Source organism: Chlorocebus sabaeus, chromosome 21, assembly GCF_047675955.1.
Source record: "Chlorocebus sabaeus isolate Y175 chromosome 21, mChlSab1.0.hap1, whole genome shotgun sequence".
NCBI classification, from domain to species: Eukaryota; Metazoa; Chordata; class Mammalia; order Primates; family Cercopithecidae; genus Chlorocebus; species Chlorocebus sabaeus.
This window is the reverse complement of record NC_132924.1, coordinates 111,807,306-111,831,881: the sequence shown is the minus strand read 5'-3', so window position 1 is coordinate 111,831,881 and position 24,576 is coordinate 111,807,306. Positions and strand designations below refer to the sequence as shown.

The following is a 24,576-nucleotide window of genomic DNA, read 5'->3' as shown; positions in this document are numbered from 1 at the left end:
TTGAGATTCCCCTTTCAGGAGTGTGAGTCTTAGTCTTTTTTTTTAATCAGCAGTGTCAGTACACACTTATGACTGTATGGTGGAACTGTGTCTTGCAGGTCAGTTTTGGCTAACCAAACTCACACCATTCCCCTGCCCCACTCACCCGTGGGCATCCTTCTTCCATATACAGGACGTACAGATTTATTTTATTCCTGCTGACTGCACAGGGCTCCGTTATATCACAGTTTATTTAATCATTTCCCTATTGATGGATATGTAGGTTACAGCCATTTACTATAAGTATTACATACAATCTATAAGAACTGTTCTTGTTCCTCCGTTTCTCCATACATATCCAGGTCTGTTTGGATAAATAGCAGTGGACAACTTGACTTGTGGGTATGAGGGATATAAGATTTGACAGACATTGATAACTTGCTCTCTGAAAAAGCTACAAAGAATTTACACATTAACATTGGATATACCCAACGGGCATATGGATTACCAAACCTCATTCTGATGACAAAAACTATTTTTCCTGACTAGGGAAATTGAGGACAAAGTATTCTGGAATCCAGAGTTGGTTGTGCTACCCAGGACTGAGTTCCGGAGTGACACTCTAGTACATGAAAGGGCCTGTTTTCTCATACCATCCACAACTCGAGTCTTTAGTCATATTTTAAAATATTTTGCCAGCTAAGAGCAATGGCTCATGCCTGTATCACAGCACTTTGGGAGACCAGAGTGGGAGGATCACTTGAGTCTAGGAGTTCAATACCAGCCTGGGCAACACAGCAAGACTCCATCTCAACAAAAAAATAAAAAAAACAGCCAGGTGTGGTGGTGCACACCTGTAGTCCCAGCTACATAGGAGGCTGAGGCAGGAGGATCTCTTGAGCCCAGGAGATTGAGGCTGCAGTGAGTTGTGTTTGTGCCACTGCACTCTAGCCTGAATGACAGAGCAAGATTCTGTCTCAAAAATAAAGTATAATATTTTGCCAGTCTGATGGAGGGCATAAAGTGCTATCTTGTTTTTGTTTATATTTTTAGAATCAGGATAGCCCGGCATCCTGGTACACACCTATAGTCCCAGCTATTCAGGAGGCTGAGATGGGAGGGTTACTTGAGCCTGGGAGGTTGAGGCTGCAGTGAGCCAAAATTGCACCACTGCATTCCAGCCCAGGGCAACAGAGTGAGACCTCGTTTCAAAAAAAAAAAAAAAAGTCTCCTGAAATCAGGAGTGATTCCTAATGCATTTTTTCCCTGTTAGATTTTAATTTAACTTAAAAATTTCATCCTAATGTTTTCACACATTTATTACCTTAAATACTAATCTCTTTTCTTTTTCTCCTGTAGACCGAAGCTGGGCCAAGATGGCGTCTGTGTTTCGAAGCGAGGAGATGTGTTTGTCACAACTGTTTCTCCAGGTGGAAGCTGCATATTGCTGTGTGGCTGAGCTCGGAGAGCTTGGATTGGTTCAGTTTAAAGATGTAGGTACTGAGTTCTTTGGAGATAAGAGGAAGGCAGGGGTAGGAGTAGATAACTCTTGCAGAGCACTTCTTTATGGTGAACAATAACCATTTTGTAGGGAGAGAAGCCGTGAGCTAGAATTGACGAAATTCTGTAGTTTCAGTGCTTCTGGCTAGGATTTGTCATGACCAGGCAGGTCATTCAAGAGCATGTTCTCCCTCCCTCCATGCCTGTCTCCTCTATAGGAATGTCTTGAAGCTCTAATGCAATCACTACATGCTAGATGTCATTGAATTTCTTTTCTCTTGTGTAGCGTCTTCAAACATTGTATATAGCCAATGGGCATGTAGGTTACCAAACCTTGTTCTGACCATAAAAACTATTTTTCCTGACTAGACAGGCTGAGGACAAAGTATTTTGGATTCCAGAGTTGGTTGTAATACCCGGAATTGACTTCCGGAGTGATATTCTACAGTTAGCCTGTCTTGAGTATGACATTCGGGTATCATTTCCCAGGAGCAGTTTAGACCCTCATCAAGCTCTTAGTCTAATTTAGAAAACCAGCCCTTCTTTACTTCTTCACTAAGGTCAAGGTCAGAGCTAAGCTCCTGTGGGGAAGGATCACATCGTGTTCTTCACATCCCTGGTTCTTCACACAGGACCTCGTACGAGGCAGGTCCTCAATAACATTTATTGAGCTGAGCTGACAGTAGAAGTTTTGTTGATGACTGTGATATGTTACATGGAGCTGTACAGTCTTCAAGGTCTGGTCGTTTTTATGGTCCCATTGAGGATTTTGAGGCTCATTTGGACAGCCAAGGCAGAGAAATAAGGTAAACTTAGATGAGGGTGGACTTCCTTCCTTCCTTCTCTTTTCTTTTCCTTCTTTTTTCTTTACCTTTCTTTTCTTTTTTGAGGCAGATATATTATTTGAAAATACTTTCTCCCATGCTGTGGGTTTTTCCACTTTCTATTAAGAAAGTGAAAGGACGCTATTAAGTATCCTTTGATGCACAACAGTTTTAAATTTTGATTAAGTCAATTTTTTTTTTTTTTTTTTGAGACAGGGTCTCGCTGTGTAGCCCAGGCTGAAGTGCTGTGACACAATCGTGGCTCACTGTAGCCTCGACCTCCCAGGCTCAAGCCGTCCTTCTACCTCAGCCCCCTGAGTAGCTGGGACTATAAGTGCATGCCACCATGTTTGGTTAATTTTGTAATTTTTTGTAGAGACAAGGTCTCACTATGTTGCCCAGGTTGGTCTCAAACTCCTGGGCTCAAGTGATTCACCGGCTTCGACCTCCCAAAGTGTTGGGATTACAGGCCTGAGCCACTGCACCTGGCCAGGACTTTGTTTCTTTTAGAAACGGGAGGGTGAAAGTTGAAGCATTTGGGGGATTGAGTATAAGAACACCAAGGTATGTTTTGCCTGTAACTCGCCTGTCTTGTGCATGGAAGCATCTATTCCTAAGAGAATTCCAGCAACATTCTCTAGTACTAAAAAGATAAAATAACCAAAAGGGGGCTTGGCGCAGTGGCTCACGCCTGTAACCCCAGCACTTTGGGAGGCTGAGGTGGGCGGATCACCTTAGGTCAGAAGCTCGAGACCGGCCTGGCCAACACGGTGAAACCCAATCAATTTTTCACTACAAATACAAAAATTAGTCGGTCATGGTGGTGGGTGCCTGTAATCCCAGCTACTCGGGAGGCTGAGGCAGAAGAATTACTTGAACCCAGGAGGCGGAGATTGCAGTGAGTTGAGATCACCATTGCCCTCCAGCCTGGGTGACAAGATTGAAACTCAAAAAAAAAAACCCAAAAGGAATCTATTGGCAACTGTTGCTACTAATGTGTGTCTTGTGATTCCTCCCCCAGTTAAATATGAATGTGAACAGCTTTCAAAGGAAATTTGTGAATGAAGTCAGAAGGTGTGAATCACTGGAGAGAATCCTCCGTAAGCCAATTTTTTTTTTTTTTGCTTACTGTTCAAATGTGAACTGGCAAGGGGGTCAATAGTTTGCAGGACTTAATTAACGAATGTGTCCCTGTTTGCAATACTTTTTGCGGTGGTCCCAGAGGCGCACCTGGAGGGAATGGGGGAGGTGGGGGTGGGATCCAGGTGCTGTGGCAGCTCCTAGGACGATTCAGGTAGATGAGCTGAGTGAAAGGCACACGCCTTGCTTGACCTCATTTCTTAGTTACGAGAAAACACAATCACCTTGGGGTTTCTGGTGGGTTTTCATTCTTCAGGTTTTCTGGAAGACGAGATGCAAAATGAGATTGCAGTTCAGTTGCCTGAGAAAAGCCCACTGACCCCGCTCCCACGGGAAATGATTACCCTGGAGGTAGGTTCTCCATTTTGCTGGCCTCCCCAGGTAAGGACAGTAATGCAGCCTGTCTCCTGGAAGGCCCTGAGAGCCACTTGCAGGTCCCGTACCTGGTTGCTGAAGGCAGGGAGACAGGCTTGCACGGTCGTCCCCTTCTCCGGGTTACAGCCCCAGGAAAATCCCGGTGTGCAGTTTTTTTTTTTTTTGAGACGGAGTCTGGCTCTGTCGCCTGGGCTGGAGTGCAGTGGCTAGATCTCAGCTCACTGCAAGCTCCGCCTCCCGGATTTACGCCTTTCTCCTGCCTCAGCCTCCCGAGTAGCTGGGACTACAGGCGCCCGCCACCTCGCCCGGCTAGTTTTTTGTATTTTTTAGTAGAGACGGGGTTTCGCCGTGTTAGCCAGGATGGTCTCGATCTCCTGACCTCGTGATCCGCCCGTCTCGGCCTCCCAAAGTGCTGGGATTACAGACTTGAGCCACCGCGCCCGGCCCCGGTGTGCAGTTTTTAGAGCCACACCTGCTGATCTGGAGACAGCTGTTTTCCTTTCTCAGTGTAGCCCTAGGGAAGCTTAGCCTACTCGGAGGAGTTGATTGCTCTTGTGGGCGTTTGATTCTTACAGGCAGCCAGTCTTGTCTGCGGGGTGCCACTGAATGGGCTGAGCGTGGGTACAAGGGGATGTTTTCTAATTCTCTGTCTGGTGGGAAGCAGATGAGTTGGACCCACTCTAGATGGAGGCTGCTTCTCTGACTGGCTTCTGTAGGTAAACTGGCAGAAGACTGCGTTTTCAAGGACATTTCAGCTGATGGGACTCTCCCTCTTTCCTTCTCTATTTCCTTCCCCTTCTGTCTTTTATAAAAAACACTGAATACTGGCTGGGTGCAGTGGCTCACCCCTGTAATACCACCACTTTGGGAGGCCGAGGCAGGCGGATCACGAGGTCAGGAGTTCGAGACCAGCCTGGCCAACATGGTGAAACCCTGTCTCTACTAAATATACAAAAATTAGCTGGGGGTGGTGGTACATGCCTGTAATCCCAGCTACTTGGGAGGTTGAGGCACGAGAATTGCTTGAATCCGGGATGCAGAGGTGGCAGTGAGCTGAGATTGTGCCACTGCACTCCAGCCTGGGCGGCAGAGCGAGACTCCATCTCAAAAACAAACAAAAAACAAAAAAAAACACTGAATATCTGCCACGTGCAAGGTACCTTAGAGAGAAATAAACATGACACTGCCCTCCAAAGGCTTATAGAGCAGATGGTGGGGACAGGGATGAGGGGCAGGGCTGGGAGAGGGAAGTAAAGAGGTAGGCAGAGCCAGACCATGGAGGACCCTGGGGAACTTAATTGAAAAAGCAAGTATTTCATCCTTGGTGGTGGAACAGCTCATCCAGGGCGTGGGCAGGTAGGCAAAACTTCACCGAGCTGAGCCTTTTCTCTGGCTGTTTTTTTTTTTTTTTTTTTTTTTTTTAAAAGATAACTTCAAATTCTTGAAAATTTCAAAGCCATCAGTGGTATAAATCTTGACTGTCACATAGAATATTAGATTGTCAAATCTTCTAGAAAATATTTTGGACCTTATCATATTTTTTTGAGATGGAGTCTTGCTCTGTTGCCTAGGCTGGAGTGCAGTGGTGTGATCTCGGCTCACTGCAACCTCTGCCTCCTGGGCTCAAGTGATTCTCCTGCCTTAGCCTCCCAAGTAGCTGGGATTACAGGTATGTGCCACCATACCCAGCCAATTTTTGTATTTTTAGTAGAGAGGGGGTTTCACCATGTTGTCCAGGCTGGTCTTGAACTCCTGACCTCAGGTGATCCACCTGCCTCAGCCTCCCAAAGTGCTGGGATTACAGGTGTGAGCCACCTCACCTGGCCTGTTTATTGATTTTTTTACTGTATTACAAATTAAAATGGAAAAGTATGTAAAATATTTATGTGTTAATTCACTTGAAAATAACAATAATGTCTCATTACATGCTAACATTTTTAAACTGAAAAATGAAATGTGTGTCTTTTTTTTATTAAAAACACTTTCATGAGAAGGGTGGCATTTTTTGTGAATTTTTGAAGTGCTTGGCTAATAGAAGACAGCTGGTTTCTCACACCTGCTTCTACTTTAAATCTGTTGGTGATGTGCTGTTTTTATTGAAGTAGAGAAAGATAATCCAGCCTTACACAGATAAGTAGTGGGGAAAAAGGAGGAATATTTTAATAGCCTTTTCAAATAATTGTGGATATTCTTTTTTGATATTACACTGAAACTTGACAAGCATAGAGCCTGTCTTGATTTTGTTAAACAGGTAACATGTGCTGCTTTTGTTTTCAAACTGAGTTGGCCGTAGTACCTTAAAAAAGTAATTCATCCAACTGCGTTTAGTTTTGGCTGACTTCAACCATGCCAAGGCACACACATTTTCAAGTTTCACCATTTTAAGTTTAAAAGATTCAATTTTGACTGATATTAATAAGCTTTTCTGGGTGGGGAGAGCTAACATTTGAGTGGATAGCCCTTTTTATTTTGTTGTGAAATTTATTGTTTTGGGCTATATTGTTTATCTTTTATCTTTTTGGTAAGGGTGTCTCTTAGATGGATTTAAAAAATATATAGTGGCTCACGCCTGTAATCCCAGCACTTTGGGAAGCCAAGGCAGGTGTATTGTTTGAGGTCAGGAGTTCGAGACCAGCCTGACTAACATCATGAAACCCCATCTCTATTGAAAATACAAAAATATTAGCCAGGTGTGGTGGTGCATGCCTGTAATCCCAGCTACTTCAGAGGCTGAGGCAGGAGAATTGTTTGAACCCAGGAGGGGGAGGTTGCAGGGAACCGAGATCATACTACTGCACTCCAGCCTGGGCGACAGAGCGAGACTGTGTCTCAAAAAAAAAAAAAAAAAGAACAGCATGATATTTTAAGGTGTTAAAGCTCTACATTCATAAATTTGTGGGAATAGATAAGGGGCAATCACATGTATGCACAAGTCTTTCCTTGGTGTTTTTCTTCTGAATGTCATTTGCTGTAAAAAGGAAATTAAAACAGCACCAGGACTGGGCGATGCCTGTAATCCCAACACTTTGGGAGGCCAAGGCAGGAGGATTGCTTGAGCTCAGGAGTTTGAGACCAGTCTGCCCAACATAATGAGACTCTGTCTCCACAAGAAAATGAAAAAAATCAGCTGAGTGTGGTGGTGTGCACCCGTGGTCCCAGCTACGTGGGAGGCTGAGGCAAGAGAATGGCTACCAGAAGGTCGAGGCTGCAGTAAGCTGTGTTCACACCACTGTACCCTTGCCTGGGCGACAGAGTGAGACCCTCTCTCAAAAAGAACAAAAACAACCACCAGCATAAAAGTAGGAGAGTAATATATTTTACCATTCATTGCTCACTGGGATTGATTTGTTGATTGATTGATTTGACTAATCTTGCAGTTAGCTGTGTTGCCCCAACATTGCTAGAGAGTCGAATCCTTTGGCAAGAGTACACCAATGGCTTTGGGCCCCTGCCTTGTCCAGTTTCTAAAGAGGCTTTTATAACAGTCCTAGAGGAAATACTAATTCAGGGGGGGAAGAAAAAAACCAGCATCCCAGCAGAAATTGCCCTGACTTTTCCTTGTTTTTAGGCTTTATTCTCAAGCAGCTATACTTTTGTATAATTATATATCCGTTGTGTATAGCAGCATTATTTTTCTGGTATCATTAAGTGTATAGAGGAAATGATTGGGAAATGAAGATTTACTTTTCCCCCCAACTGTGTGTCATTATATTCAGTATTCAAAATTCAAGGTAATGGCTGTCTCCGAGAGGGGTGGGAATGGAGTGAAACTGAAGCTGGATGATGGGTGGATGAGATTCTCTCTGCTTCTGTGTGTTTGAAATTTTCCATAGTAATTCAATTTTGTCTGATACTAAGCATTTCAGGGAGAGCTAACATTTACAGGATTATCATTTATTGTTTTTAAAATATCTCTTTGTGCCAGGCGCAGTGACTCATGGCTGTAATCCCAGCACTTTGGGAGGCCGAGGTGGGTGGATCACTTGAGGTCAGGAGATCGAGACTAGCTTGGCCAATATGGTGAAACCCCGTCTCTACTAAAAATACAAAAAAATTAGCCGGGCCTGGTGGTGCACGCCTGTAATCCCAGCTACTTGGGAGGCTGAGGAAAGAGAATCGCTTGAACCCGAGAGGTGGAGGTTGCAGTGAGCCAAGATGGTGCTACTGCACTCCAGGCTGGGTGACAGAGTAAGATTTTGTCTTAAAAACAAAATCAAAACACAAAAACAACTCTGTTAACAGTGTCTTTTAGATGGATTGAAAACTAGCATGATAATCTTTTCTTTAATAGGTGACCTTAATCCATTTCCATTTACTGTGATTTCTGATTCACTGGCTTTTTTGGTTATTATTCCTTTTGTTTTTTACTTCACTTCCCTTTCCTGTCTTTCTGTAATACCTGCCAACCCTTCCCTTATAGCTGGGATTATAAGGCACACACCACCATGCCTAGCTAATTTTTGTATTTTTAGTAGAAACGGGGTTCACCATGTTGGCCAGGCTGGTCTTGAACTTCTGACCTCGAGTGATCCACTAGCCTCAGCCTCCCAAAGCGCTGGGATTACAGGCTGAACCACCGTGCCTGACCCATCATTTTCTATTTTAAGACTCCACACTGTTTCATGTTTCTGAAGTTATTTTTATTGTTATTTATTTGTTTGAAATGGAGTCTTGCTCTGTCACCCAGGCTAGAGTGCAGGGGCATGATCTCGGCTCACCACAGCTTCTGCCTCCTGGGTTCAAGCAACTCTCCTGCCTCGGCCGCCTGAGTAGCTAGGATTACAGGCATGCGCCACCATCCCTGCCTAATTTTTCTATTTTTAGTAGAGATGGGGTTTCTCTCTCTCTTTTTTTTTTTTTTTTGTGAGACCAAGTCTCGCTGTGTCGCCCAGGCTGCAGTGCAGTGGTGTAATCTCAGCTCACTGCAACCTCCGCCTCCCGGGTTCACGCCATTCTCCTGCCTCAGCCTCCCGAGTAGCTGGGACCACAGGCGCCCGCCACCACGCCCGGCTAATTTTTTGTATTTTTAGTAGAGACGGGGTTTCACCATGTTAGCCAGGATGGTCTCGATCTCTTGACCTTGTGATCTGCCCACCTTGGCCTCCCAAGTGCTGGGATTACAGGCGTGAGCCACCGCGCCCGGCCGAGATGGAGTTTCACCACATTAACCAGGCTGGTCTTGAATGCTTGACCTCAAGTGATCTGTACATCTTGGCCTCCCAAAGTGCTGGGATTACAGGCGTGAGACACAGCACCCAGCCTGGCCTAGTGTTTCAAATGAGGAGAGGCAAGATTTGCTAAAATGTCTTGACTTCTCCATGAAGTGGCCATCCACTCCTCCAAGTACTTCCTAATCCTCTCATTTGGAGATGGAACTCTTTAGAGAGTGTGCACGTGTGTGTATGTGTGTGTGTGTGTGTGTGTGTGTGTGTATTAGGGTCTGCAATCATGTGCTGATTCCTTTGATTTTTTTTTTAGTTATGTGTTGTGGGTAATGTATTTCAGGAGTGTCATAGCACTTTGTGTTGGCTTACCTTCTTTTTCCTTCCTGCATAGACTGTTCTAGAAAAACTGGAAGGAGAGTTACAGGAAGCCAACCAGAACCAGCAGGCCTTGAAAAAAAGCTTCCTAGAACTGACGGAACTGAAATATCTCCTGAAGAAAACCCAGGACTTCTTTGAGGTGGTCACGTGGGGATGATTTACTAAAGGGCCCGTTCCTCAGAACCTCAAATTTCCATTTTGGAAACTGGCTGGCCTGGGATCTGAGTAAATCACTCTGTTTCTGTTCCATGGCTGGGCTATTGGTGAGGGCGGGGGAGTATTTTGGGTGGAATAATTGTAGTGCTGGTTGAATTGAAGGGAAAAATATTATGGTGCTAAGTAAAATGTATGTGCTGAAAATGGCTCAGGCAGAAGGAGAAGTCAGAACCAAGCACAGCAGTTGGTTTGAGAAGTTTTAGGGTTTTGGTAGGAAGAGACCAGGGAAGCTTTTTGATCTGGCCCGGAGCACTCTGTTTTCTGACTTCTGTTAACTTTTTGTGGAAAATTAAAGCTTCACTAAAACCAGAGAAAATCTTGAGGTGTGGGTGCCTTTTGAGTTTCCCTAAATATATTTAAGTGAAAATCATAGTGCTTTGACTTTCAGACGGAAACCAATTTAGCTGATGATTTCTTTACTGAAGACACTTCTGGCCTCCTGGAGTTGAAAGCGGTGCCTGCACATATGACCGGAAAGTTGGGGTTAGTGTAACTCTTCTGTGTAGGTGGGTTCCTGGTCCTGGCATGTGATTTCTGAGTGAGTGAATGAATGGGTGAACAAATAGCCACTGGAATGGCGACTGTTTCCCATGGATACAAAGCCTCTGCTGGGGAATAGACCCATGTGTAACTTACTAGGTTGGTGGAGTCGGAAGTGGTGTCAGCTTCTTGTTAGTGGCGACGCTAACCTCCTTGAGCCTGAAGACTGCAATGTTTATATTGCTCCCCCATGGGAAGCTGTGGGGAACGTTGTTCAGATGAGTTATCACAACTCTTCCCTGGCGTTGGAACCAGACTATGGGGACATATGTTTTTCCTTTCTCTTTAAAGTACTATTTTGGGGGTTGGGCGTGGTAATTCACACCTGTAATCCCAGCACTTTGGGAGGCTGAGGTGGGTGGATCACTTGAGGTCAGGAGTTTGAAACCAGCCTGGCCAACATAGTGAAACCCCCATCTCTACTAAAAATACAAAATTAGCTGGGCATGCTTGCACACGCCTGTAATACCAGTTACTGAGGAAGTTGAGGCAGGAGAATTGCTTGATCCCTGGAGGCAGAGGTTGCCGTGAGCCAAGATTGTGCCACTGCACTCCAGCCTCAGCAACAGAGCAAGACTCCAGCTCAAAACAATAAAATAAAATATTACTTTGATAATAAAATGCATTTGGAGTTTGAATTTTTTTTTTTTTTAATTTTTATTTTTTGAGATGGAGTCTTGCTCTGTCACCCAGGCTGGAGTGCAGTGATGCGATCTCGGCTCACTGCAAGCTCTGACCATTGGTTGGTTCACACCATTCTCCTGCCTCAGCCACCTGAGTAGCTGGGACTACAGGCGCATGCCACCACACCTGGCTAATTTTTTTGTGTTTTTAGTAGAGATGGGGTTTCACCGTATTAGGCAGCATGGTCTCGATTTCCTGACCTTGTGATCCACCCGCCTTGGCCTCCCAAAGTGCTGGGATTACAGGTGTGAGCCGCCGTGCCCAGCCTGAATTTTTATTTGTATTTTTTTTGACATGGGGTCTTGCTCTGTTGCCCAGGCTGGAGTGCAAAGGTGCAATCATAGCTCACTGCAGCCTTGACCTCCCAGGCTCAAGTAATCTTCCTACCTCTGCCTTGCGAGTAGCTGGACCACAGGCCTGCGCCACGATGCCAGGCTAACTTTTTAAAAAATTTTTAATAAAGACGAGACCTCGCTGTGTTGCCCGGGATACATTTTTAAATGTAATTAGAAGTGGGGGCCAGATGTGGTGGCTCATGCCTGTAATCCCAACACTTTGGGAAGCTGAGGCAGGAGGATCACTTGAGGCCAGGAGTTTGAGACCAGCCTGGGCACTGTCTACAAAAAAGTTTTTTAATAAAAAAAAAAAAGAAATGGGATAGTTATGCAATCAAGCTATTTCCAAGAAGCAGTAATATGATGTGTTATAGCCATGAAAATAATGTGGCGATTCAAAGTGGTAGGATTTTGTTCAGTGCCTAAGTGAAATTGATGAATTTTAAAGCATTTCTGAAAGTTGTGAGTTTGGGATTTATGATTTCTTTATTCATTATGTATTTGAGGGCCTGATATTTGAGGCACCAGGCATTGAATTTGAAATGAAGATAAAAATATTTATTGGAAATATTTGATCAGAAGGTAGTACAGGATCAATGTACATTTAAAGTAATAAGCCAGTGAAAGTCACTGGTTAACATGAAAAGTTTAGGTCAGCAGTTATCTACATCCTTGGATAATGGAAAAAACAGATAAAAATAGACGTCAATATATGTTTCCCTCTTAGTATTAAAAGATTTTTGGAAAAACACATAGAGACCACTGTTGAATATTTGCTACCATTAGCTACAATGCTATGATGAATGGTCTATCATATTCTTTTCTTTTTTTTTTTTTCGAGACTGAGTTTCACTCTTTTGCCCAGGCTGGAGTGCACTGGCGTGATCTTGGCTCACTGCAGCCTCCGCCTCCCAGGTTCAAGTGATTTTCCTGCCTCAGCCTCCTGAGTAGCTGGGATCATAGGTGCGTGCCACCATGTGTGACTAATTTTGTATTTTCAGTGGAGATGAGGTTTCACCATGTTAGCCAGGCTGTTCTCGAACTCCTGGCCTCAGGTGATCTGCCCACCTTGGCCTCCCAAAGTGCTGGGATTACAGGTATGAGCCTCTGCGCCCGGCCGGTCTATCATATTCTTAATTGCAGTTAGTGACGATATAGTATTGGAATGATTAAGAAAACTTCAAGATATTAAAAAAACAGGAGGTCAGAGGGACTTAGGGCAAGTCGGGGCTGGATGCGGGCTGGCCTTGGGACCCCTGTCAGTAGAGCTGTGTCTGGGTTCCTCCTGCTCACAGAGTGAATGGCCCTTCCTTTCATGGTGCGTCTTCATATCCTGCAGGGCTTTCTCTCTGCACCCCAATCCCTGTGCCTCAGGAATGTCTTCCCTTCTGGCTGCCTAGGTTCATAGCTGGTGTGATCAGCAGGGAGAGGATGGCTTCCTTTGAGCGGTTGCTGTGGCGAATTTGCCGAGGAAACGTGTACTTGAAGTTCAGTGAGATGGACGCCCCTCTGGAGGATCCTGTCACGGTGGGAACATCAGGCTGCGAGAACTTTCTCTGAGACTTCCCATAGCCCTCACCAGAATCGCTTCATTCTCCCAAAACACGGGGGGTCTTTAGTTTGATGAGACTAATATCTGTTTCCTTTCTTTCTCCTTTTTTTCCTTCCCTTTTACTTTGTTCCTTTTTAAAAAATACATATTTGAAAAGTCAGTTCAAGGGCTGATTCTTATCAATACCTCATAATTGGTTCATTCTTCCCAGAGACATAGCTATACTTTTCTCTAGAACTTAGTTATGCTAGTACTATCCTAGGCGGCAGCTGTGTCTTAAAGAACTGAGAACTGATTGAGGTCAGCTTCTCAAGCTTCAGTGTGCACGTGAACATAGAGGTTACCCAGGGATCTTGTTAAAATGCAAATTCCAGACCAGGCATGGTGGCTCATGCCTGTAATCCCAGCGCTTTGGGAGGCCAAGGTGGGAGGATTGTTTGAGGTCAGGGGGTTGAGACCAGCCTGGGCAACATAGCAAGACAACAGCTCTACAAAAAATAAAAAAAAGTTAACCAGGTGTGGTGGCACACACTGGTAGTCCCAGCTACTTAGGAAGCTGAGGTGAGACGACAGCTTGAGCCCAGGAGGTCAAGGCTGCAGTGAGCTATGATCACACCACTGCACTCCAGCCTGGGAAACAGAGTGAGACCCTGTCTCAAAAAAAAAAGGCTAGACACATTCACCCATGCCTGTAATCCCAGCACTTTGGGATGCCAAGGTGGGCGGATCACCTGAGGTCAGGAGTTTGAGACCATCCTGGCCAACATGGTGAAACCCCATCTCTACTAAAAATATTAAAATTAGCCAGGCATGGTGGTGCACACCTGTAGTCCCACCTACTTGCGAGGCTGAGGCAGGAGAATTGCTGGTACCCCAGAGGTGGAGGTTGCAGTGAGCTAAGATTTCACCTCTGTATTCCAGCCTGGGTGACAGAGCAAGACTCCCTCAAAAAATAAATAAATAAATAAATAAAAATAGATTCTGAGTCGGTGGGTCTGTGTGGAGCTTGAGACGCTGTAGTTCTTACGACTCCCAGAGAATGCTGATGATATATTTGCCAATAGATCCCACACTTCAAACAACAAGGCTTTGAGGGGGCTCAGCCCTGAGTGCCATACAGTTGTTGCTGTGAATTCAGTCGGATATTGCTGTCTCACCTTCCGGTTCATATTTAATCCACTTACTCTTTAATTCCAAGAAGCTAGGCTTATTTCTGAGCGTCTATAATCTTTTTCAGATTAGAAGCTAAAAAAATTAATTGTAATAAAAAAACAAAATTCATTTTGATGAAAAACAACTTTAAAATAAATGAAATTTAAAATAAGAAAGATTATGAAAAAAAATGAGAAACCCCATCATCACTCTAATGTCTTCATTTGTATTTTGCCTCTTGTACTATTTTCTCTATAGCCATAGACAGGTATAATTTTATATGATTATTGTATACACGGAAATAATTTGTTTCTCCTCTTTGTTTTGCCTAATATGAGATCCCTCCCCATATGACTGTGCATCCCTTGTAAAGATTTTTTTTTAAATTTGACATTGAATCATCACTTTTTATAATCCTGTTTTGACATATAACAGTCATGGTGGGAGAGAAAGTAAAAGCATCTGGAAAAAGATGAGCGTGGACACCAAAGGTCACCAAAGGGAAGTCATGAGATTAGAGCAGATTCCTGATTCTGGTGGATCAGGAGAAAAGAAAACTTAAGAGACTCAGAAAAGGACCAGGGTAGACTCCACAGGTAGAGAAACCTTTTGGAAATAAAGTAACGCAGCAGATCTGAAAATCCTAAAACACCGCCACCTGCTCCTGTAAGGAAATGCCAAAGATAGGATTCATTTTGATAGTAGTTTAACGGATGCCTCATGTGTCCACTCAGTTGATGTGATATTACCTATCTGTTTTGGACACTTTATTTCTAATTTTTCTCCAGAATGTAGACACCATGATGAGCATCTTTATGCATGTGGATTTTTATTTGCTTTTGAATTACTTCCATGATAAACAAGTTCAAGGAAAATAGGATTGCTGGCTTAAAGGGTGTGGGGATTTTAATGACACCTGATGGGGTCTGACAAATGGCCTTTCAGTGACTTTTCTGATTCCAGTGCCTTGAATAGTGTGTGATGAGTCTGTTGGATTTGTCATAACTTTTCCAACAATAGGTTTTGTTTTTGTTTTGGGGGGTTTCTTTGAGACAGGGTCTTACTCTGTCATCCAGGCTGGAGTACAGTAGTATGATCATGACTCACTGCAGCGTCAACTTCCTAGGCTCAAACAACCCTCCCACCTCAGCCTCCCTGGTAGCTGGGACCACAGGTGAGCACCACCACGCTCGGCTAATTCTTGTATTTTTTGTAGAGATGGGGTTTTACCATGTTGCCCAGGCTGGTCTTGAACCCCTGGGCTCAGGCAATCCACCCATCTTAGCCTCCCAAAGTGCTGGGATTACAGGTGTGAGCTACTGCACCCGGCCTGGGTTTTGTAATTTTACCTTTACCCTCTCAAACTAAATGAGAATGAAAGAATGCATTGTTTCCGCTCATATTTCTTTGCTTGCAGTAAGAGTTAAACATTTGCATGTCTGCTTGTGGAAAACATCTTCCTTTCTTGTGAATTGTCCAACTTGGACTTGACAAGTGTGATTGAAGCAGCAATCTTATGGCACACAAGCAACTGTGTGAGTCAAAAAATCTGAGCAACTGTATGTATGAGTCAAAAACTGGGCATGGCTTTACCTTTGTTAAATATCAAACACCTACTCATCCCCAAAATGTCAGTGTTGTGTGTTAATTAACTCTGGTGAGCCAGTTTATCAGCCAGCTATATTCGTTTTAGGCCTTGCGATATTCTCTTCTGAATGTTTTCTTGTTTATTATCACATCTCTTAAGTGTGGGGCTTAGAGCTGAATATAAGGTCTGGCTGTGGTCCAACCAGCATCGGGAACAGGGAGCTTGTCACCTTAAGGCTGCATCAGCCTCTGTGAGGTCTTGGATGGCCTTGCTCTCAACTGTGGGCTATGAACTTAGAGGAACTGGGAAAGTTACAGTTTCCCAGTTTTAAATTTATGAATTGTGTAAGCCTAAAAACAGGACTTTACATTTCTCTCTGTTATGTTTTAACCAGAAAGAACCCCCCTTCTTTTTCTTTTCTTTTTTTAACTTATTCTGATTTTCCAGAAAGAAGAAATTCAGAAGAACATATTCATCATATTTTACCAAGGAGAGCAGCTCAGGCAGAAAATCAAGAAGATCTGCGATGGGTAAGAGGGAGTGAAGGGCTGTTTCTTCAGTGATTTGGACCAGGATTGGGTAAAGAGATCTGCAGTGCCAAACGCACGCGACTGTGGCTTCTAGAGGTCAGTAAGCCTGTAGAATAACTTTCTCACGTGAAAGTCAGCCCCAACTGATTTTTAATAGTTGTGAGAATATGAATAGGGGAACTTGAATACGCAAAATGTGAGGGGAACTAAAAGTGGACACGTTCCCCATTTCAGTCTATTCCATCTGAGACTTTTCATTAACTGCTGAAGAGTGAGCCAACTGCATGGCTAACTTGTTTGGGATTTTACAGAATCGTGTTACGTGTAGCTCCGTAGAAGCAGAAATGACTCAGTGCAGAGGATATTGATACATTAAAGAGGATATTCATACATTACTAGATTCTAAAAGCAAGAGGCAAGTCCAGCCTGCAGTCTTATTTACCTAACAACTCACGGGTTTTATGGTTTGAATGAAGCTCATTCGTATAACAGAACTGCAGCCTCAATTCACAGCACAAGTGACGTACGGGGAACCCTTATGACTGGGACTCCTTTTCCAGTGGCCAAAGACGCAGTTATTCTAGGATAGGCTGGCCATCTAAAGTCAGCAAACGATGTCTTAGCAGAAAAGGGGGTGCAGAATGCTTTGCAGCAAGAACCCACCTGTGTCCCTTGGAATATATTAAACAGGTTTCGAGCCACTGTCTACCCTTGTCCAGAGCCTGCGGTGGAGCGCAGAGAGATGTTGGAGAGCGTCAATGTGAGGCTGGAAGATTTAATCACCGTGAGTGAGGGGTTCGGGCGCATGGTCTGATGGCCGCTGCGGGAGGGCTGCCTCTGCTGTTTTCATACAAGCCCTGCCCCCAGGGCCCTCACTGGGAGGCTGGCTGGAGTGCGGGCTATGCCTTTCTGGTCGTGGCTGTGGAAGATTTCACAACTGGGAAACTGTTCGATAAGCTAGCGGGAACGATGCTGTGTCTTAAGAATGCTTTGCCCAGGCTCAGATTTGACCACAGCCCTAGTCTGCCTTCAGGTGGCCACCCCGATCTAATAAAAGGCACCCTTTATTGCCAGCCTTGGCCTAGACGGAATCTATGATATAACCACCCAGCCAATTAAGTTGAACAACCAGTTTGACCGATTATTTTCCCACTGAATTGCCCGGTTGTTTAAGCTGACGGGTTAATTCTGTAAAAACAGTGAGTCTGGTTTCACCACGTGAACGTTCATTCATCCCAAACTCATTGTCTTTGTGAAGTCTGTCACCATCCAGGTGACATTCAACACGCTTATGATCAGAACGCTTTCTTCAATCACAGCAGCTTTGAAAGTCATCACTGAAAACAGCTTGGCCTCCCTCAGCTGGCAGACTCTCGTCAGTGCGCGAGTTCAACAGAACTTTGGGTTGTGACGGAAGGGTCATGTGCCCTGCACCGTCTAACACTGCAGTCACCAGTCACATGTGGCTATTGAGCCCTTGAAACGTGGCTAGTGACACTAAGTCATTTAGTTTTTATTTTTAATTTTTTTTTTTTTTTTTTTGAGACAGTCTTGCTCTGTTGCCCAGGCTGGAGTGCAGTGGCCAGATCTCAGCTCACTGCAAGCTCCGCCTCCTGGGTCTACGCCATTCTCCTGCCTCAGCCTCCCGAGTAGCTGGGACTACAGGCGCCCGCCACCTCGCCTGGCTAGTTTTTTTGTATTTTTTTTAGTAGAGACGGGGTTTCACCATGTTAGCCAGGCTGGTCTCGATCTCCTGACCTCGTGATTCGCCCGTCTTGGCCTCCCAAAGTGCTGGGATTACAGGCTTGAGCCACCGCGCCCGGCCTTATTTTTAATTTTAATTCAATTTAAATTTTAGGGCTGGGTGCGGTGGCTCATGCCTGTAATCCCAGCACTTTGGGAAGCTGAGGTGGGTGGATCACTTGAGTAGAGATGTAGTTTCTATAGAAACTATATCTGAGTAGAGATGGGGTTTCTCCATGTTGGTCAGGCTGGTCTCAAACTCCCGACCTCAGGTGATCCACCCGCCTCGGCCTCCCAAAGTGCTGGGATTACAGGCATGAGCCACTGCGCCCAGCCTGTGTTTAATTCTTTAATCCTCTCCATTCCTTCTTTGTCACTTGTCAAGAACGCTGTTTCCCCTGAAACCATTGAAGTCCTTTCCTCCCAGTACGCCATGCTTGATTTTATGAAAACTTCATGAGGAGAATGGAAAAGAAATTCTGCTAACTGTGTGCTTACATTTAGTATGACGGGGGCTTCAGGTGATCCCAGCTGAGCACCTTCTACAGGGGCAGCTTTCTCCTTTGGTTCAGTCCCTGCCGAAGATGAATCTTAGGCACTGTCTGATCCTGAGGCATTTAATTCGGGCTGTGCTCTTTGAGGTTTCTGAAAGTCTCATCTGTGCTGAGGTGCTTTTGTCTCCTGGAAATCCCCAGGCCAGGTGGCATTATATTGCTAAGTGACAGGTAGTATTGGCTTGTGAGACACTTCAGTGGGCCTCATGGCTCTCATTAATCTTAGAGCCACTGTGTGCCTCTCACAGTGTACCTCTTACAGAGGCCCTGTGTACTGAAAAAGATTACCTTGTTTGTTGCATCATCAAAACATAAAAATGATTTCCATTAAATAAATTCTGTGTGGGCCCAGTTGTCCATTCATTCCTTCATTTGTTCACTTGTCATGTATTGGAGGGATTATGTATGTAAAGCGTTGTGGTAGATGTAGGAGTCTCTTAGGGTTGCTCGAACAAATTATTGCAAACTGGGTGGCTTAAGACAATAGGGATTTATTCTGTGGCGGTTCTGGAGGCCAGAGGTCTGAAATCAAGGCGTCAGCAGGGCCGTGCTCCCTCCAAAGACCTGAAGGCAGCCGCTCCTTGCCTCTCCCCAGCTCTGGTGCCGTGGGCCATCCTCCACATTCCTTGGCTGGCAGGTGCCTCCTTCAATTTCTGCCTCCGTTGTCATGTGGTATCCTTCCCTGTGTGCCTCCGTGTCCCTGTTTCTTATCAGGACACTGGTCATGTGGGATTAGGGTCCGTTGGAATCCAGTATGACCTCATCTTAACCTGATTCCATCTACAAAGACCCTCTTTCCAGTAAGGCCATATTCACAGATCTCAGAATTTAGGACTCTTTTATGTGGACAGTTCAACCCATAAGAATAGGACAATGAGGAATTTAGAAGAAAAGGAAGATATAATCTCTGCCTAAGGGTTTTAGCCTCTAGGAGGGGAGATAAACTGCTCAGGAGAGTTAAAGGCCAGGTGACAGCCACAGGTCAGAGGAGCCTTCTCAGAGCAGAGGAAGCTGCAGTGGCCTGTGCCCCTCCATTTTCGGCACATTGTCAAACAGCTCTGTGAAGGTTCTCTGTTTTCCTGCATGTTGTTTTTCCTATAGGTCATAACACAAACAGAGTCTCACCGCCAGCGCCTGCTGCAGGAAGCTGCTGCCAACTGGCATTCCTGGCTCATCAAGGTGCAGAAGATGAAGGCCGTCTACCACATCCTGAACATGTGCAACATCGACGTCACCCAGCAGTGTGTCATCGCCGAGATCTGGTTCCCGGTGGCAGATGCCACACGTATCAAGAGGGCACTGGAGCAAGGCATGGTGTGTGGCAGGTGGAGCCGGCAGGGGTCTGATGAGTCATCCCCTCTGCTGGGCTCTCAGAGGGTGTCGGCCTCGTGGGCAACATGAACTCAAGTGACTTGGTGGTAGGATTGCTTCTTTCATCTTTGTGTCTTCAGTTCTTAACCCCACTCGAGGACATAAAAGAAATTTCTTCGTTTTTTCAGTGTTTGACAGTTGTTCACCATTTTTTGATCTTTTATGAGTCTACACTGAGCTTTTTTTTTTTTTTTTTTTTTTTTTTTGAGACAGAGTCTCACTCTGTAGCCCAGGCTGTTGTGCAGTGGCATAATCTTGGCTCACTGCAACCTCCGCCTCCCGGGTTCAAGCGATTCTCCTGCCTCAGCCTCCTGAGTAGCTGGGATTACAGGTGTTCACTACCACGTCCAGCAAATTTTTGTATTTTTGGTAGAGGTGGAGTTTCACCCTGTTGGTCGCGCTGGTCTTAAACTCCTGACCCCAGGTGATTCACCTCGCCTGCCTCGACCTCCCAAAGTGCTGAGATTACAGGTGTGAGCCATCATGCCTGACCATACTGTGCATTCATGTGCCAGTGTCTCAGCTAGACTATTGTTCTGGGGGGGTGTCCTTTTTTTTTTTTTTTTCTTATTAAAGACGGGGATCTCACTATGATGCCCAGGCTGGAGTGCAGGGCTGTTCACAGGCACGGGCATACTGCCCTACAGCCTCAAACTCCTGGGCTCAGTTGATCCTCCCGTCTCAGCCTCCCAAGTGGCTAGGACTACAGGCACACACCACCATGCCCAGCTCCACTCTGCTAGAGTGTAGATACTGAGTGTTACCTCATGGAGGTTCTAGTCTAACTGGAAAGACAAATCACCAAGCACCTATAATAAGAGCCAAAGTACGAAGATTGCTTGCTGTGTGCCAGCAATGCGCTAAGCACTCTGTCCTTGTTGAGTTCGCACCACCCCCTCCATTCATTCCTTAGACATTCCCTGTGTACTAGGAATGGATCTAGGGCTTATGCACTGGCAGGCCAAGGCTCTGCTTTGATAGACATTGTAGAAAGGGACATGGAGGTATGTCTGTGACTAATGAGACTTCAGGCAGTGATGAATGGTGGGCAGGAAACCAAGCAGGGGATGGTGAGGGGCGGGATGGGGAGACAGGGCTTGTTCTGATCCCGTTATTCACCCCACTGATGAAGGAGGGACACCCCTCTGCCCGAAATAGTACAAGATGGCTGAACACATTACCCCAACACTGGACAGATGGGCTTGACAGCTCTTTTTAGTCACTTGTCCTCAGAGCCCAGGGGAGAACACCGCATGCCATGTGGGCCACACAGGGCTTGCCCTCGGGAACTGTGCTTGGGAGCAAAGTAAACCAGCAGGGCCGGTGGGAGGCAGGCTCTGCAGTGAATGAGGGTGAGGTGACCTTTGGTTTCTGCAGAAGGATGTGATTAGCTTGTTTGAAAGATTTCATGGGGTGGCAGGAGTGAAACCGTTAGGTTGAGGACTGAGTGGCATGCAGCTGGTTCAGCCGACGGGGAACTAGCCGGGTGGGAAGCCTGCCCTGCTAGCTGGGTGGCTCATCTGGTGACGGCAGATCTCGTGGTATCTGAAGAAACCCCCTCTAAGTAGGCAGATGGGAGCGGGAGGAACGGTTTTCAGATAGAGGGATCTGAAGGTGAAGGCCTTGTAGTAGGAATAGATTAGAAGGTGGGGGCTTTCTTTATCCCCTTTGTACAGATAAAGAAATGGAGGCACAGGAAGTAGAAGTAACCTGACCACAGTCCTATGGCCAGGAGGCAGGATTTGAATACAGAAGCTGTTCCTCATGCACTCCCATGTCCCCACATCATGGTCCAAAAACCACCTAAATGGGGCACTTAAAAAGCGTTTCAACCAGGCCAAGCAGGGCAGGGGTGCGTCCTGGAGGAAGTGATGCGTGCGCAGAACGGTAGGAGGCTGGCCAGGGAGCAGGTGAAGGGAGGTGGGGCGGGGTGGGGCCTCCCGAAGGCAGCGGAGGATTGAAGCTGGGACCATGAGCACTCGTCCAGCTGGTGTCAGATCCCACTGGATGTGCAGATGGCAAGTGCTGTTGGGCGTGCGGTGGCTGTACGGTTCCTGGACAGGGAGCGCTTGGAATTGTTAAGACTCAAGTAGGTAGAATGGATGCGGTGGCTCACGCCTGTAATACCAGCACTTTGGGCCGGGCGCGGTGGCTCAAGCCTGTAATCCCAGCACTTTGGGAGGCCGAGACGGGCGGATCACGAGGTCAGGAGATCAAGACCATCCTGGCTAACCCGGTGAAACCCCGTCTCTACTAAAAAATACAAAAATCTAGCCGGGCAAGGTGGCGGGCGCCTGTAGTCCCAGCTACTCGGGAGTCTCGAGGCAGGAGAATGGCGTGAACCCGGGAGGCGGAGCTTGCAGTGAGCTGAGATCCGGCCACTGCACTCCAGCCTGGGCGGCAGAGCGAGACTCCGCCTCAAAAAAAAAAAAAAAAAAAAAAAATACCAGCACTTTGGGGGGCTGAGGCGGGAGGATCATTTGAGCCTAGGAGTTCAAGACCAGCGTGTGCAAAATAGCATTGCATGGCTGTAGTCCCAGCTATTCAGGAGGCTGAGGCGGGAGGATTGCTTGAGCCTAGGAGTTTGAGGCTGTAGTGAGCTATGATCATGTTACTGCACTCTAGCCTTGGACTTCCCGTCTCAGGAAGAAAGAAAAGAAAAAGAAAAAAGACTTGAGCAAGTGGAGAAGAGAGGTGGCTAGTGTAGACGTGGCCAGTTTCCATGGGGAAGTGTGGGGAGGGGTGAAGGTGTAAATGGAGGATTAAGGCATATTGTTAAGTAGTCTTGATCACAAGACTAAAGAGTTTTGGTTTCATTCTTTAGGCTATAGGCAGCCTTTGAAGATGTTAAAGCTGGAGAGTAACATGAGTAAAATAGTGCTTTTTGTTTGTTGTATTAAAAGAGTGCTTCAGCAATCTGGGTGTTAGATAAACGGAGAGGGGAGAGGCTGGCAGAGACGCTGAGGCTTGGAGCTAGGGTGAGCTGTGGGAATTGGAGGAAGGATTCTGAAGGGGGAATTAGCAAGCTTTGGTGGGTGATTGACTGACTGAAACCAGAGAAGGGACAAATCTGTGATTCCAAAATTCTAGGAATCCGGGAGAATGGAGGCTCTGCTGAAGGGGCAGAAGTTTGTGGAGGGGACCTGGCTCTGCGGCAAGTTGATGAATCCTGGATTTTGTGGTGTCGGTGACACATTGGAGTTTGAAAGTCTAAGCAGGCAATTAGGAAGAAATTGGGGAAGGGTCAGGGCCATTTGGAAGGGGGGGATGAATTGAGAAAGCGGAGAGGAGGGAAGCGTAGAGGGCCGGGAGTCATAACGTTCGCATTTACAGCAGCAGGAGTTGGGAGGTTGTCGGAGACCCCCTCCCGGAGGGACTCAGTTCTCTTGACAGCCCTCCTGTGAGATGAATTGGATAAGTATTGGGAAAGTATTAACTCTCTACACATGAGGTCATGAGACTCAGAGAGATCAAGGGATTGCCCCAAGTTCACTCAGTAAGGGACAGCAGGAGCTGGGACTATGACCCTTGTGCTGACACCCAGCCCAAGACTCTCCTCCTTACATCTTTGTCGCTTTTTTCTTTTCCCCCAGGAACTAAGTGGCTCCTCCATGGCCCCCATCATGACCACAGTGCAATCTAAAACAGCCCCTCCCACATTTAACAGGACCAATAAATTCACAGCTGGCTTCCAGAATATTGTCGATGCCTACGGTGTCGGCAGCTACCGCGAGATAAACCCAGGTAAAGATCCGATTAATTGCACAACTGGGCAGTGTGAAAACTGGGTAAGATGGACCCCTGAGGTGACCCAGGAGGTGAACTTGTTAAAACTGTGAGGCTTGGGGCTAGGGTAGTAGCTGTGGGAATCGGAGGAAGAAGTAGGATAGTAGGGGCAAGCAGTGCAATTCCTAAAATCCTGCTTGGTTTCCTAATACCCTGTGATGTCGTCTATAAATGCCGATTGGTGAAGCACTTGTTCTTTGTCTTCACTGTGTGCCCTTAAACTGCAGCTTCATCTGGCAGCTGAAGTCGGTGTTCATTTCCTTCACTAATTCAATGAGGGCCGTATCTTGGCATCTTCACAGTCCTGTAGTTACTGTGTGGGAAAGACACCAGTACACAGAACTTAGAAGACTCCATTCTTGGTGTCCTAAGCTGTGGAATCTTGCTAGCTTGGTTAATAAAATAAACGGGTAGGCTGGGCGCGGTGGCTTACACCTGTAATCCCAGCACTTTGGGAGGCCGAGGATGTGGATCACTTGAGGTCAGGGGTTGGAGACCAGCCTGACTAACATGGCAAAGCCCTGTTTCTACTGAAAATACAAAAATTAGCAGGGCATGGTGACAGGCACCTGCAATCGCAGCTACTCAGGAGGCTGAGGCAGGAGAATCGCTTGAACCCTGAAGGCGGAGATTGCAGTGTGCCAAGATGGCGCCACTGCACTCCAGCCTTGGTGACAGAGCGAGATCCTGTCTCAAAAAATAGATAAAATAAAGTCAAAGGATAGACCAGATACCCTTTATCCAAGGAGTGCCTGGTGCTGTTCTTCTCCAGCCTGAGGCCCAGTCTAATTTGTGGCCCGTAAAGCAGTGGCCTCCTGAGTTGAGGGTCCCTGTGAGCAAACTGCTGGTGGTGTGTGGCGCATGTGAATGGTGGAGAAACAGACAAAAGATGGGTGTGGAGAAGAGTATAGAAAGCACCTAGAGAGAGAAAGCTGATCTTGTGTTCCATCAAACTTTGTGATCTTTTTCTATTTTTTCTTTTTTTTGACTTTGTGATTTTTGACAAGTCACTCGGCTTCTCTAAGCCTCAGCACATCTGTTAAGTGGAGAATAAGAATGCTTACTCATAGACTGGGCGCAGTGGCTCATGCCCGTAATCCCAACACTTTGGGAGGCCGAGGTGGGAGAACTGCTTGAAACCAGGAGTTTGAGACCAGCCTGGGC

The 24,576-nt window shown here is 46.1% G+C and overlaps 1 protein-coding gene across 1 annotated transcript in view; it reads left to right on the top strand.

The window, feature by feature from the left end:
- The first annotated feature begins 1,328 nt into the window (after positions 1 to 1,328).
- ATP6V0A4 (ATPase H+ transporting V0 subunit a4) overlaps positions 1,329 to 24,576 on the top strand; it is a 64,481-nt gene continuing 41,233 nt past the window's right edge. The window contains exons 1-10 of the mRNA XM_037991145.2: positions 1,329 to 1,472; positions 3,325 to 3,403; positions 3,700 to 3,794; positions 9,375 to 9,500; positions 9,966 to 10,060; positions 12,537 to 12,663; positions 15,876 to 15,958; positions 16,649 to 16,742; positions 19,357 to 19,569; positions 23,220 to 23,370. Coding sequence (XP_037847073.2) covers positions 1,356 to 1,472; positions 3,325 to 3,403; positions 3,700 to 3,794; positions 9,375 to 9,500; positions 9,966 to 10,060; positions 12,537 to 12,663; positions 15,876 to 15,958; positions 16,649 to 16,742; positions 19,357 to 19,569; positions 23,220 to 23,370 — 1,180 coding nt within the window. The 5' untranslated portion in view covers positions 1,329 to 1,355. The remainder of the gene's footprint in view (positions 1,473 to 3,324; positions 3,404 to 3,699; positions 3,795 to 9,374; positions 9,501 to 9,965; positions 10,061 to 12,536; positions 12,664 to 15,875; positions 15,959 to 16,648; positions 16,743 to 19,356; positions 19,570 to 23,219; positions 23,371 to 24,576) is intronic.